This window comes from Juglans regia, chromosome 2 (genome assembly GCF_001411555.2).
Source record: "Juglans regia cultivar Chandler chromosome 2, Walnut 2.0, whole genome shotgun sequence".
NCBI classification, from domain to species: domain Eukaryota; kingdom Viridiplantae; phylum Streptophyta; class Magnoliopsida; order Fagales; family Juglandaceae; genus Juglans; species Juglans regia.
In genome coordinates this window covers 34,719,142-34,734,338 of record NC_049902.1, presented here as the reverse complement: position 1 = coordinate 34,734,338, position 15,197 = coordinate 34,719,142, and the positions used below count along the sequence as shown (strand labels likewise).

At 36.6% G+C, this 15,197-nt stretch overlaps 1 protein-coding gene across 2 annotated transcripts; it reads left to right on the top strand.

Moving 5' to 3' along the window:
* Nucleotides 1-10,309: 10,309 nt before the first annotated feature.
* Nucleotides 10,310-14,855, top strand: LOC109013732. Of its 2 annotated transcripts, XM_018995928.2 has the most exons (7): nt 10,312-10,893; nt 11,680-11,820; nt 11,923-12,036; nt 12,113-12,286; nt 13,090-13,205; nt 14,227-14,311; nt 14,445-14,855. In XM_018995928.2, the coding sequence occupies exons 1-7, from the start codon at nt 10,408-10,410 to the stop codon at nt 14,448-14,450; spliced, it is 1,122 nt and encodes a 373-aa protein (XP_018851473.1). In that variant the 5' UTR covers nt 10,312-10,407; the 3' UTR covers nt 14,451-14,855. The 2 variants fall into 2 exon arrangements, with proteins under 2 accessions (XP_035541782.1, XP_018851473.1); XM_035685889.1 differs by lacking the exon at nt 14,445-14,855 and having other exon boundaries at nt 10,310-10,893; nt 13,090-13,256.
* The last annotated feature ends 342 nt before the right edge of the window (nt 14,856-15,197 follow it).

Below are 15,197 nucleotides of genomic sequence, written 5' to 3'. Positions count from 1 at the left end.
TGCTCAATCCAAATATCATGCCATCCAACTTATAACTCGGGTCAAAGACGACAGCTACATATAACAAAATATTAGCCCTAGTTAAATCTTCCCAATACTTATCGTATTTTGTTTTCATGATCAATGACATCTCCTGCAGTCTAATGTGACCATCCGCGACCATGTCATCTAATTCTTCTTTTACCTTACATATTTGCTGACATACAACATTGGATGTAGGGTACAAAGTTTCAGATAGTCTCGTGGTGACATTGTAAAAAAATCTCAAAAACTCTACAAAAATAGCTACAATTTCTCAATCATCATTTACGGATTTTTCCAATCTCACATGTCATCAAAATATTTAACATATTGGATGTCTTCGTCATCCAATAATGCAAATGCCAGCTTCTATTCTTGGGCCGCCTCCAACATAAAAAATGTTGAGTTTCATCGTGTAAGCATATCAGTACGAAAGCGCTTATTAGATGTTAGGCCCGCAGATCTTACAGCAACTTTGAATTTCACCAACCTCGAATGAGAAGATCTCACCTATCTCAAAGCAGTCCTAACCCAAGCAATCGCGTCATGAAGACCCTTCAAACCATCATTGCCAATTAGATTCAGAATATGTGCTGCACATCTCACATGCAGACACTCACCACCCATGAGTGTCTTATTTGTCTCTCTAAGATATGTCTTCAGATATTTCAATGCAACATCATTAGACAAGACATTATCGACTGTGACTGTAACAATTTGGGTCAACCCTCACTCCTTTATTGCAACCTCCAAAGCCTTCCCAATTGTCTCACCCTTATGATTGGTGATTTTACAAAATTTTATAATTTTCTTTTGTAATTTCTAATGACAATCAATAAAATGCACAATCAAACACATATAATTAAAATTTTGAACTAATGTCCAAGTGTCAGTGGTGAGACAAACAAATTGATCTGCTAATTGACCCCTCAACTTCTCATTTTCAATGTAAAAATATTTTTGTACATCCTTTGCTACTGTGTGGTGAGAAGGAATATTAAACCTTGGTTCTAAGTAGCGAGAATACACTTGGAACCATTTCCCATCAACAAGTTAAAAATGTAGCTCGTCCATGATGATCATATGAGTTAGGTGTCTTCTACATTCATCGGGATCATACCTAGTATACCCTCTCAAAGTTGCACCCCCACTAGTCTCATCCGCCATTTTTTGAAGTATAATTTTTAGCCTATATTGGCTTTTTTCTTGTAATGATCTTAATATTGGATTTTTTTTGCATTGCTCTTCTAAGTGCACCTTTAATTGTGAGGTGCCATGTTTCCTATAGTGACATTTATAAATTTTTCCACAATAGTTACACTTGGCTTGGGGGTTACTTGGGTCACCACCCTCTAGTTTAGTAAAATGACTCCAAACTATTGAAACAGGTTTCTTGTGGAGCTTGGGGCGGGGGGCTAAGGGTAGGGGTATGAGTAGGAGAGGTAGGTGTAGGTATAGGGGTAGGGGTGCCCTCGGCCTGGAAATGAGAGTTCGCACTAGAATCTGCTGGTATATCCATGAACTTAAGCAAACAAAAAATCTGAAATTATAGAAAATATAGCAACATACCAACAATTAACATCCTGATGATCTTTAATTTTGGACATGATAAAAAAAAATATCATGATTGAATGTATCAGAACTACTACGAAAACACGATAAAAATATTGAGTACTTTGTTTATTTTTATTTTTCCTTCATGGATATATTATATACATTTTTTAATTTTGTTTTGGTTTTTTTTTTTTTTAAAAACAAAAATGGATTTTATGCATGATTTCTAGATTTCTAGCTACTCATCGATTACAATACTTCAGCCTTCAAGTGTGTGTGTGTGTGTGTGTGTGTATATATATGTTGGTGGCAGTGTTTGAATATTTGTTATATATATATTGTAAAGTAGGGCTGTGCAAAATTCTGAAATTTTCGACTCTGCCTGACATTCGCTCTGATTCCGACTCTGACTCCAGTTATCGAAATTCGAAGTAACTCCAAATAGATAATTGGAGTCGGAGTCAGAGTTGGAGCTCCGACTCCAATTTTTTAAAAAAATAAAAACCCAGCTGTAAAACGACGTTGTTTTGAACATTAGCTCTAGCGAGATGTCGAGCGTAAGTCGAGCGAACCTCTCTGGAATAGTTCTGCTCGAGCGCCACGTCGAGTACACTTCGAACGAACTTCTCTACATGGGTTTTGCTCGAGCGCTGAGTCAAGCGCACATCGAGCGAACCTTTCTGTATGGGTTCCGCTCGAGCGCTGAGTTGAGCGCAATACAAGTGAACCTCTCTGTATGGATTCCACTCGAGTGCCACGTCGAGCGCACTTCGAGTAAACCTATCTGTATGGGTTCCACTCGAGCGCCGTTCGGAGTTTCGCTCGGAAATTGGAGTTCCGATCGGAGGTCGGAATTGTCGGAGTCGGAGGGACAATTTGGCTCCGACTCTAGTCGGAGTCGGAGTCGGAGCACAGCCCTATAGTAAAGTATATTAACAATATAGTTTATTAGACTTGAAGAATATAAGCATAGCAACTATATAATGAACATAAAAAAAAGTAGAATAAAAAAAAATATCATTTGACATTCGTGTATATATATATTTCATTTTAATTAATTATAACCTAATCTCTTGTAAAGATTAATTAATGGATGATGATTTTGTTACAATATTTATAACTAATAAGTTGGACTTTCATTAATTTATGTTTATTGGCTTTTTGTTCATGTAAAGGTATTGCATGAAATATTGTAAATATTGTAAATTTCATTACTGAATATTGAAAATATTGTAAATATTTACAAGAGATTGTAAATTTAGGGTATTTCGAAACCCTAAATTAATTTAGAGTTTTTCTTTGAAATCCCTAAATTAATTTAGGGTTTCGGATTGGAGCCCTAAATTAATTTAGGGTTCCAATCCGAATTAATTAGACATAAATAATATCATGATTTAGTGATTCACACGCATTACATAATGCAAACAAAAACAAAAACAAAAACAAATGGACGTGAGTCATTCAAAGTTCAAACCACATGCACAATCTAAGCTCCACAGCACACAATTCACAAAATCTCATCCTCCATCTCCAATAAACATCATCATTCCTTCAATCTCCATTAAATATATAAATCACAAAAAAATTAAAATTTGAATTTAGGATTTCTTACTTTCGGTGACAGAGATGAAGAGAGAGTGACCGGGTGCAAGAACTCAGAGAGAGAGAGTGAGAGAGACCGACAGCGAGGGAGAAGTGAGAACGAAGAAGGTTCGGGAATCAGGAGAAGGGGCAGGGGGAGGGTTTTTTATATTTTTAAGCCCAGGCGTCGTTTCATGCCTGGTTTTTTTTTTTGTTTAATATATATATATATATATATATATATAAATACATGCGGGACGGGGCAGAGCGGGGGTCACCCCCATCCCGCCCCTGCCCTCGGAGGTTGGCCCAGATGTGGGCGGGTGGCCCCGCCCCCCGGTTCTGCCGGACGAGGTGATTCGCCCCCCGCATTAGGGCGGGGCGGAAGCGGAGTGGGGCAAAGGGGGTGAGGCCTTGCTGCCCACTCCTACCGCACGGTTCAGCCATTAGGAGAAATAATATTTGAAATCGTAAGTGCGTAAATACTATATAATTATTTTGAAAAAAATTAATAAATACTTGACTTATATAAAAATAAACTAATTTTTTAATAATATATCTCACTATTTTTTAAAATGACTACACAATATTTATGCATTCCACAATTATACATAGCATTACTCTTAGCATAAATTAAAGAATCTCAATCACCATGGAAGTTACCCCTGATATTTTCAGCGTGGATTGAAATAATAAATTAGAGGGATAGAAAGAGAAGTTTACATAATTAAAAGTGTGAGCTTTATGGGTTATTTAATATGTTTTCTGATAAGAGAGAGGCTTATAATGCTAAGAAATGATTTACACCCACCAATGGTAGAAGAGCATTGATATTTATAAGATCCATACACTACATATCATAATTTTTTTTTAAAAATTTGTTTTTTGGTTTTATTATTCTTAAAACAATTAAATTATTTTACTCATTATCCATATACTATACATTTGGTAAGAAAAAAATTAAAAAAATTAAAAAAATACAAAAAAATAGTATATGGTGTATGATGTTTATAAATAGAAATTTTCACAATCTAGGTAGCTTAGAATGTAACCAGCCTCATCTAATCCAGTCCCTAGCCCATCCCGTCGCTCTCTCTCTTTCTCTCAAATGTCTACTCTATTTCTTAGAGCATCTACATTGGTTTGACCAAATAGAAAAGTTAGCTAAAATTTGACACACTCTATATTGGACTAGCCAAATCTAAAATAAGATGAACTTCTGCTATAGTGGTTGATCAAAGATGGAGAACTACAAATGATTTATCAAACATTAAAATACTAATTTCTCACTTCAAGCAAACATTAAAATATTAGTTTCTCGCAACAAACAAAAATATTATTTGGTTTGTAATTAAGAAATTTAGATAGAATTTTGAATGAGTTTAATCAAATATTTTTTGTTATTAGCATTAAATGACTTTTGAAAATATGATTTTTTTAATATTAATTTAATTAGAATATAATTATTAATAATATTAAATTAGTAGAATTATAAAATGTTATACAAATAAATTAAATAAAAAATTATTAATTTAATAATATTTTATTATTACATAGAGAGTGAATGGCTAATCCAACATGGAGATTGAATTTAAATGAAATAGACACATATAAAAAAATGTGATATTGACTAAATTTTAAAGATGCATTTGATTAAGCCAATAAGGATGCTTTTAAGTGATCACATACAATATCTCCAAAACCAAAGGACATGATATTAACAAAAACAAAAAATCTTACAAAAAAATCTTAAACAATGAATTTCGCTAATCTAAAACTTTAAACAACAGCTCTATTATAAGGAAAAAATTATTTTCCCTTCCAATTTGACAGCTTGAATTTTTTTTTTAAATTAGTGATTAAGAAAGTAATTTTAAGTGTATTGAAATTTTCTTTATTTTTTAAAAATATTTAAATATATTAAAAAAAAAAAAAAAAAAAGCAATAAGCAGTCAACTTAGGCAGATCAGAGAAAACAAACATATCTGACTAAAAGATAGCAGCGTGAATCATAAAAAAGCAAGCAGACTTCCAGCTACCTGGGGAATTGGATTAGATGAGGTCAGTTGCATTCTAAATTTCTTAAATTGGTAACGTGTCGTCCTGTCAATAAAGGGTGTGAAACCCAGTTAACACATCATCACGTTTGTAGATAAACTCTTACATGTTGAGGTTCTTTACATTCCGTTTATTTTGGAGTTTTCTCAATAATTTTAAAAAAATGTTATCCGTAGGAAGTGAAAAAAACATGAAAGATTTAGTTTATATAATCATAGCATTTGAGATCTTAAGTCACTCTTTATTCTAAAAATTTAAGACACGTAGGATGTTTACTGTTTAGTCGAGTTTAAATTAGGTTCAAATGAGAAAAATATGAAAATATTTTTAGTTGAAAATTAATTGTTTTCCTACAGTTTCGAAAATATTTCTGGTTGTTATAAAAATAATTAACTATTACCACTACCTAAGATCATCGTGCCTCTTTTTTCTTGTAGGAACAAAAATTATGCTACCATCGTGAAACTGTTAGAAACTACGCTCAATTCCATTAGCCATTTGCCATCGTAGATATTTCGTAAGGTCTTGAACCTCTAATTCCAATAGTGGCAGAGATGTTGTCGGCTTGGGGTTTGTAAGAGGAAAAATCTTCCCATCAGCCAACTGTTGGGAGCAGCCAACACACGTGGACTGGATTCACTAAACGAACTGGACCGGGTTCACTGAACGTCTCTCAGGCTCTCAGCCTTCTTCGATCGCCTCCTCCAATTTTTCGCCCGAACCTCCTTTGTCTTCTTCGATCTCAGCATAATCAAGCCAAGCACAACCACCGATCAGAGCCCTCCCCACCAAGACCTCAGCCCTCACGAGGAGATCAGTCCCCAAGCCCCTTGGTCCTTAAAGTCATTCGACGTGAAGCCCTCAGTCCCTTCGACGCGAAGCCGCCCTCAGTCCCTTCGACGCGAAGCCGCCCTCAGTCCACCGACGCGAAGCCTCTATCCCTATCTCTGTCCCTTTCTCTGCCTCTATCCCTTTCATGGTCGTCCCTTTCTTTGCTTCTACTCTTCTCACGGTCCCGCTCCCTCCCTCTTTCATTCTTTCCCTTTCCCTGTCCCTGTCTTGCATGTTCCCTTTCCTTGTCTCGGTTTAAGGATTTCCATGGTGGGCTCTCACTTTGGCTTTGGCTGCGATGCCACTTTCTTGTAGCGTCTCAGACATAATTATGTATGTCCCTCCTCTCAAAGGATGTTCTTGCTGCAGCTTCAAAGTACAATGAAGAATATCTTATTAAAATAGCCCTAAGAATGAAACATTAGGAGTTTTAGCCCGAATATGTGCTGTGCAATATTTAAAAAAAGCAAATTACAATTCTAACAACTTGTCAAATTACTATGAAATAGTTCTCATCGAAATCCAATTTGTTTTTCTTAGCAACTTGTCAAAATAGTTCTCGTCCCAATTCTAACATCCCAATTCTTACATCATCATAGAATTAAAAGGCATGGAAAGCAATAGATAAACCTATATATAGCAGAGAATGGTAAACAAAACAATATGAGTGGACAGAGATACACAAATTCAACCATGTTAAATCTTGCCTGCTTACAAAATGAGAGCACTTATTGTTCCCTGAAGAATCGTATTTAGAATCTAATAACCCATACTCAGATTGTAGCTATTGTCGACAGATTGCAACCTTCTTCTCGATTTCATCCAAACTTTTGATTCCCCACTCTTCAAGGGATTCACGATATTCTATCAAGGCTACATCTAGACGTCTCGGCTTTTGTCTATAGCAACATAAGAACAGTCAAGAACCGTAAACACAAATAGACTACCCAAAAAAAGCAATCTACATAATTCATGGCAAGCAGGGAGCATTGGACAATAGATGTAAATGAACTCATTCAAAACCTTTTCTGCATAGCATTTGAAAAACTTCAAATTGGAATATTTAAGCTCCATCACACCTTAAAGGAAAAGAAGACCAAAGGGAAATTTGAAATAATTTTTTACAAGTGCAAGGCCTTATCAGAATGTTTTGATAAACCATCTTTTCTTGAAATAATGAAACTATGACTGCACATTACAGTGGAAATATAATCTTGCCTTTGCTCTTTATTCCTTCTAGTGTTGGGCTGTGTTGGGATGCTCGTACCAACTGCAAACTCCATCTCATTAGCGTTACCAGGATCATCACCGGCATTTTCATTGAAGGGGGTGAGGGAAATGAGGCTAGGGTCTTCATTGAGGGAGAAATCTTTGAGGGTTTCTGGAGTGAGAGACTGAAGGGGTTGGGGTTTTCGTTGGGGGCAAAATTTGTTAGTTCATTTCTAGGGTGAGAGACTGAAGGGGCTAGGGTGAGGGGTGAGGGAGAAATCTTCTAGAATTTCAAGGGTGAGAGACTGAAGGGGCTGGGGTTAGGGGGATCTCGGGTGAGGGGATCTCGTTGGGGTGAGGGAGAATCGTGATGTGGCGACCAAACCGGATTCGCCACATCAGGATGTGTGGTGTGCGATGAACCAATTGGAGGATGAGCATTTAAGAGGTAAAAAATCAATAATTTATTTGATGCATGCGATGTGGGCATTTTACGATAGAGTACAAGACACATTGCATGCATTTGTACCATCTCTAATGTTTCTCTTAGTAAGAGGAAATTCGCTTGAAAATTCAACATAGTTTTGTGAATCCGTTTTTAGACATTTGTTTTTGTGTTTTTCAGGTCAAATAAGAGAGGATTGTCGTTTGGGTCTTTATAGCCTTTACCCTTCAACACGCACCCTATCGGGATGATGCCTAGCTACCGATCTTCAAGACCATCGAATTCGGTGTCCATCGGAGTGGAGCATAGCCTGCACGCGTGGGAGGAAGTTCCAGATCTTGTCTGCGCCATTGAGGAGCTTTCTACTAACGCCACAATTGGCTTCTCCAGAATCCCTGACTTCGGGACTTCAAAGATTTACCGTCGATTTCCCTCCCAAAGTGACCAGTGTCCTGCATGCGCCACTGCCGACGCTTTGTGCACTATTTATTCGTTTCAAATTTTTTTTTCGTTTCAGTGTTTTTGTTTTTCTATTTTTTGTTGTTCTGTTTCTTCATTTTGACCTGAGTGAGGTGTTGAGCCTTTGGATCGAACGCAATCTGGGGCAAAGGCTATTTGAGAGAGGCGGGTGATGCTACGGTTGGTGATCGTACGACCAGTGCTTGTGCGTAGGTGCCACCTGCACAGTGGAGGCTGTTTGTCTGTGCGTGAGCTAGGTGCTTGTGCCGTCGTGGCTCGAGATGTTGATACTTGCGGTGGGCATGACGTTCGGGTTCACGTCGGTGCTTGTAGCTCTGTAGTTGTTAATGTGTTTTATTTGTAATTTATTTGTTATTTTAGTTATTAATAAAATATAAATAAGCTATTGAATTTGGTGTCCATAACAGTATCCCGTACTCTTCTTCATTGGGAGGACATAAAAGGTCCTTTAAGTTTTGTTTTAATGAGCGATTTCTCTGTTAGGAGAAAGTTTTTCGAGAAGTTAAGACAATGTCTGTTACAAAAGAATTTTTGTGTGAGGAAGTTCCAGAGCTGATGCGTAGTTTGACTTATAATCTGAATTCTTCATGTATTGATAAATCACAATTGTAACTTCGGTTCATTAATTAAATGAATCAGTTTCCATTAAAAAAAAAAAAAAATTGGCAAAGATTAATGAAGCAAAAACAATTCATCATTTTACCAAGCAGAAAAATGAAATTCAGAGATTATAAATTGGTAAGGGTAGATAATCTGGTACTGTTGTCGGTTCCAAAATCAAGAGAAAATGTTGCGGGTAGAGCGTCTGCTCCAAAATCTATAGATTTCCAAAGCGAATTTCTCTCCCCAAGCATTCGGGCCATTTCGCCATTTTCTCCAGTCTAATGCTTAAGCAAAGATAGGCTGGGCCGCCCCACATGAACTCCTTTCTTGTCCAACAAAATTCTTTCATATCAGTTTGGTTTTTATTTTGCCCCATTTTGTATTATTCTCGAGTAATAATATTCGCATGGATTTCACCGTTGTGGTACTTTTTATGTTGTGATCGAATGACTAGCATTTCAACTGTGTCAAAAAATATGTAGTTCGAGGGAAAAATATGTTGTTCTTTTTTGTATTGATCACATAGTTCTGTCGAGCAATGTATCTTGAAATGCCTATGACAAACCGTACGTGTTGCATTTCTGGATATTATATGGTCTAAGGTGCATGATAAGTTGGGCCCTTTTAATTATTTGCTGAGTATACAGTTTTAAATGTACACGTTTTATGATTGTAAAAATTATTATTTTTTATTAACAAGTCTCTTTTTCGTCCACATTTTCAATAAAGCCAACAAAAACCTGAGCATTTTAAACATAACGAATAGTGCAACCGTGCAAATGCCCAACTAGATATATGAAGCTTCACTTGCCTTTAAACTGGACCACAGGGTGCAGAAAAATCATATACCTTACATATTTCTAGAGTTTGTAATAAATACATTCTTTTAAGAATAATGTTAAATATAATCGTAAGATGTGTAAATCTCGTATATTTAAAAAATAAAAATAAAATCTATTATTAAAAAATAATTTTTTTATATAAGTTACAGATTTTTCATTTTTTTCTTAAGCATCATTTATCTTCACGCATATGAGCTTAGAAGTATAAGTGACATAAAAATTGAAATATAGAAAAATTTTGGACACACAAAAAGAATTATAATAAATGATCCGGTATGATTTGTTTATCAAAGAAATCTTTACAACTAGCCTATCATATTCAGTTACAAATTAATTTGTGTGATTCTCTTGAACTTATCGATTCTTTTACAAGGAAACATCATCTTCTTACATAGTCAACTTCGATTATTTATTTATTTTTTGTTCATACTTTTGTTTTCTGTCTTGTCGGATTTTCAATTTTAGTAGAGCGAAGGATATATAGCAATTTTTGTAGCCACCATTTCTCATGTGGACAACGTTCATCATCTAAAGAAGTCAACTGCGTCACGGTGCACCGTAATTGTCTACCTTCTACCGCGCCAACCAGCCCATCTGGAAGCAGAAAAGAAGTCAAATCTAGTGTGGCCTGATATTATACAGCGCGATGCACCGAAGTTTTCCCTCTTCCTACATAAACCACTCCCTTCCATCGTCGCAACTCGAAGAATAATCCGTCAGACTAAGCTCTGTGCTTCCCCAACTCATTCTGCTGCTACAGAGTGCAGTCATAGTCTCATAGCCATGGCGTCCTTACATTCCATATCCACCCAGAGCGTTCTCCCCCCTTCCAAAATGAAACCAAAATGCAGACCCGTCTCGAAGTCTTCCCAGACCCCAGTTTTCTCGAGAGAGCAAAAACAGAGAACGAAGTCGTGGGTACTACGCTCCGCGGTGGAAGAGCTGGACGTGATCCCTGTACATAGTACGGATAGTACGGACCATCAAGAGGGCGTGGTGGTGGGCCGGGTGGAGAGAGAAGGCGGGTTGGACGCGGAGTTGGTGAGCGGGTTAGGAGCGAATGAGGGAAGGCTATCGTTCGAAGGGGCCGGTGAGTTGCAAGGCTTTTCTTCCTCTTCTTCTTCGAGTTCGGTTCGTGATGGAGTTGGGAATAGAGAAAATGAGGATATGGAGAGACTCCTAGATAGGACTATCAACGCAACGATAGTTTTGGCTGCGGGTACTTTTGCCATCACCAAGTTGGTCACCATTGACCAGGATTACTGGCATGTGAGTCACCCTTCAATTGCATCTGATCGTTTCTTTTATTTCTTTGTTCAGTTTGTGATATGTTCCTGGGAATATTTGAGGAACGGCTGTGGTTTTCTGGGGTGAATTTTGTGATTTGGTATCTCTGGTAAGTCGATGATTTGAAGCGGGTTTCGGGTTTGTGGGTTTTGTTTATCAGTACTGATTTGTTTCTATTTTCTCCGGAGGTCCATCGACAGAAGAAAAGTTCTTCTTTTCTTTTTTTTGAAAAGCTTTTTAGAATGCTCTTAATCTGTTTATGTTTTCGGAAATTTTTATTTACAGTGTGGAGCGGTTCAAGTTTAAACTATTCTTCTGCTTCAAATCGATTTTTAACTTTTTGTTTCTATGATCAATCGGGAGTAATGGTAATAGACAAGGCTTTCGTGGAGAATCTAGCTAGTTGTGCCGAGTTTACTATGCAGATAGAAAGTAAACTCGAACCGTTCTCGTAATAAAATGATTAATTGGGGGAAAATAGTAGTTTGGATTGTGTTTCTTTAACCAAATACTTTCTCTTGCGAAGTTCCTTTATTAGTTGTGATTGCTTATGTCGGAATTTTAAATCACTCGTATCAAAACCTTTTTGGTACTCACTTCAGATTCAAAATGGAGCTTGAATTTTGTTAACTTTCGATTTATTTGTGGATTTTGTTGCAAACATGGTTTAAGTCAACTCTATCTTCCAGGACTTGATTTTTATTATTACTTTGTTGCCATTGTCGTCATCATCACCATCATCATCATTTAATCTCTTGTTTTTCATAGGGGTGGACGCTTTTCGAGATAATAAGATATGCACCTCAACACAACTGGAGTGCTTATGAGGAAGCTCTTAAGAGAAATCCAGTTTTAGCAAAAATGGTTATTAGTGGAGTGGTGTACTCTCTAGGGGATTGGATTGCACAGGTCAGTGCATGTTGTGAAATAAGTCCTTCTAAATCTTGTTTTTGCTGTGAAAAAATTGCTTTTACATAATTTTTTTTTTTAAACATTTGTCCTTTTCTGTAGTGTTATGAGGGAAAACCTCTCTTTGAGTTTGATCGAGCACGAATGTTCAGATCTGGCCTTGTTGGCTTTACTCTACACGGTTCCCTTTCTCATTATTATTACCAGTTCTGCGAGGTGATTATTATGGTTATATATTTTCTTGTTAGTTGGATTCCCATTTCAGTCTGAAACAGCTTCCTCTTATTTCCAGGAGCTTTTTCCCTTCCAGGATTGGTGGGTGGTTCCTGCCAAAGTAATCTTCGACCAAACTGCATGGGCGGCAGTTTGGAACAGTATTTATTTTACTGTCTTGGGATTTTTACGTCTTGAATCCCCAGTTAGTATTTTTAAAGAATTGAAGGCAACTTTCTGGCCCATGCTTACTGTAAGCTAACCTTCTGCTACCGCTGCTGTATCCTTGCATTCTTCTCAAGTTATTTTTGCCAAACTTTGAGGCATGACTTTCTTCTCTGTTTGTGTCCTCTTTGCGGCCAATGGTGGTTGGAGCAGTCAGGACCATTTATTTAAACTCTTTAATTAGTGATAGATTGATCTTAAATGGGTTTTGTATGCATTGGCATATGTGCTCTATGTGAACCATTCTTTGTCCTTCATTATTATATTTCTAAACTTTAATACTGTTCTTCACCAATGTTTCCAACTTTCAGATAGGATTTCAAACTTAGTGTGCAGATTTCTTGTCCAAGTCCAACACAAATATGCATTGCCAGCAAGCTTTTGATCTAGTTCTTACAGTTCTGGAGAAACCTCAGTTTTCTCTTACAAAAAATTGACAGATAATGAATACTGTCTGTAGCTGTACTAAAACATGGTTGAGCATTAAAGAAATGCAGTGCTTTTCTATTTATTCTGAGCTTAAGTGTACAACAATTCACCTTAATTTGTAGCCTGTCGATCTTTACTTATCAAAAAAACTTTTAGCCCGTTGATCTTCCAATCCAGAACTGAAAAAAAATAAATTATGTAGTTATCATAGGAGTTGATTTATTCTTGAAGGATACAGTAGGAAAGGCCTGGAGAATAATTGAAAGCCCATATATTATGGGTTGGTTTATTTAGTAGGAGTTTATTGAGCTTTGGTAATTATTTTCCTGTTGTTTAAATCAGCTCAAGTTTGTGTGTGTGATTTCTCTTTCATCTTACCTGGCCGTTGGTTGTATTATCCAGGCAGGTTGGAAGCTTTGGCCATTTGCTCATCTTGTTACCTATGGTGCGATCCCAGTAGAACAAAGGCTTCTTTGGGTGGACTGTGTAGAGCTTATTTGGGTGACAATACTCTCAACGTGAGTATTTAATGTGGACTAATTTGAATTCTCGTGTGCCGAGGACTAAAGGTTAAGAGCTTTGTTCTTGACTCTATGCTTATCCTGAAAAATATATGGTCAGTGGCAAACAAGCTAAATGGATACAAAGACAACAAATCACTTACAGTGATTCAATCTACCATTAGACTGATTAAGAATAATTTAGACATGCCCATTCTTTCTACTAATTGAATTTTATGTGATGCATGTGTAAAAGATAGGTTTTAGAAACTCCTATGTTTGGATGTTGAGATGAGTTGAGTTGAGTTGACTTGAGTTGTGAATAATAATATTTTGTGGGTCCTATTGAGATGGGTTTAACTTTTTTAGGTTGAAATGAATTTAACTTTTTAAGTTGAAATGTATGAAGTAGGTTGAGACGAGTTTAACTTTTTTATGAGAAGTTAAAAAAGTAGTAGGTCCCATCAATGATTGGTTTGAGATGAGTTGAGTTTGATTCAACAAAAAATGTTGTTTGACTGCATTCAATAATGTTGTTTGCATTTTTTTAAAATATTGTTTTTGTGTGATAATTTGAAAAAGTTGTAATGATGAGATGAGAATTTTGTGTCTCATCACACTTGCGAAACCTATCTTAAAATCTCCTCAGTTATAAAAAAATATGTCCTCAGTTATCGAATGAGCATTCAATTAAACTGCTGAAAAACACTTTCCAAGAATTTAAAATTTCTAGCTTATATTAGGTGTATGCGATGCAAGTATATGCGGATAGAATTTGACTGATTCTGATATTTTCTTTGGTCAGATCTAAACCGTATTTAGTCCTCATTCTGTGTTGTCTTCTCCCCCAAGAAAAATTCTACCATCAGATTTTTCCTGGTTTCGGGTTCATTTAGAAAACCTGTGCCAACCACTCGCCTGAACTTGGCAAATATTTTCCTATGGCTAGATTTTGTTTGTCTAAACCAGCTCTTTGCGTGGACTTTGTCATGTTTTGCTATGTTCTATCTTTTTGATTGATTTGTTTCCTCTTTGCTAGTTATTCAAATGAGAAGTCAGAAGCAAGAATCTCTGATGCACCAGAAGAAGCCAGCTCCAGTTCTCTATCCATGGATCCTCCTCAGGTAGATAAAACTAACTGTTTTAGGCTTTGAGAAAATACTCTTGCTGGCAGCTTCATTTAATTTTTATTCACATACGAGCTGCATAAACAGACTCTGAGGTGCATCCATTGTGTTGTCATTTTCTCCCCGTTAGGAGTAAACAACACGAAAATAACCAGAAACCAGATGGTACAGAGGAGCTGCCGATCCAATCATGATTGAGTAAAAATCGGCTTTTGCATGGTTTGTCTCTCGAAGTGATACACAAAGCAATCCCGATCATGGCTGTCATGACTGATTACTGGGTATAGTGAAGACATCTCAGAAACGTGCATGTGCATAAAAAAACAACCTCATCTTCCATTAACCATTCACTGTGTAAGTAACCTAGCCTGTGCTACTGTAGAGTCTTATTGAGAAATTGCCAGTTGAAGGCAGATGAATTTCTCTCATTGTCACTGTGACCTGTGATTTAATGAGATGTATTTCCTTTGCCACCGGAATCACAATGTGTGATCGGAGAATGCTTATTCAAATCAGTGACATCGAATGATTTTTTTTTTTTCCTAATTTCTGTTTCAATATCTAAATTTCAAAGGCCATCTCCACCAATGGTTAACATGATCGTTAAACTGGTTATAGTTGTGGGGTTTATTAACCTATGTGCCTCTACTGATCATCAAGTTAAAAATAAAAGAGACACTGCATCAACAGCAGAGCAACCACAGCACTTAGACTTAGAATAGCACTTTACGAATTGTATTAATTTCTGTTATTTCTCTACTGTTGCATAACAAACTTATTCTTCTTTCTCTCCTTTGTAAGAATCTATATATAGACCACTGTTGGCATAATGAAAAGCACGGAGGAAAGTTCCCTTTGCAATTCTGTTATTCTGTTCTCATAA

Bases quoted from the DNA above. Each gene is read 5' to 3' on its own strand.
- LOC109013732 (XM_018995928.2), top strand. From the start codon at position 10,408: ATGGCGTCCTTACATTCCATATCCACCCAGAGCGTTCTCCCCCCTTCC. The intron at 10,894-11,679 runs GTGAGTCACCCT...TGTTTTTCATAG, and splicing joins TTGACCAGGATTACTGGCAT to GGGTGGACGCTTTTCGAGAT. The intron at 12,037-12,112 runs GTGATTATTATG...TCTTATTTCCAG, and splicing joins ATTATTACCAGTTCTGCGAG to GAGCTTTTTCCCTTCCAGGA.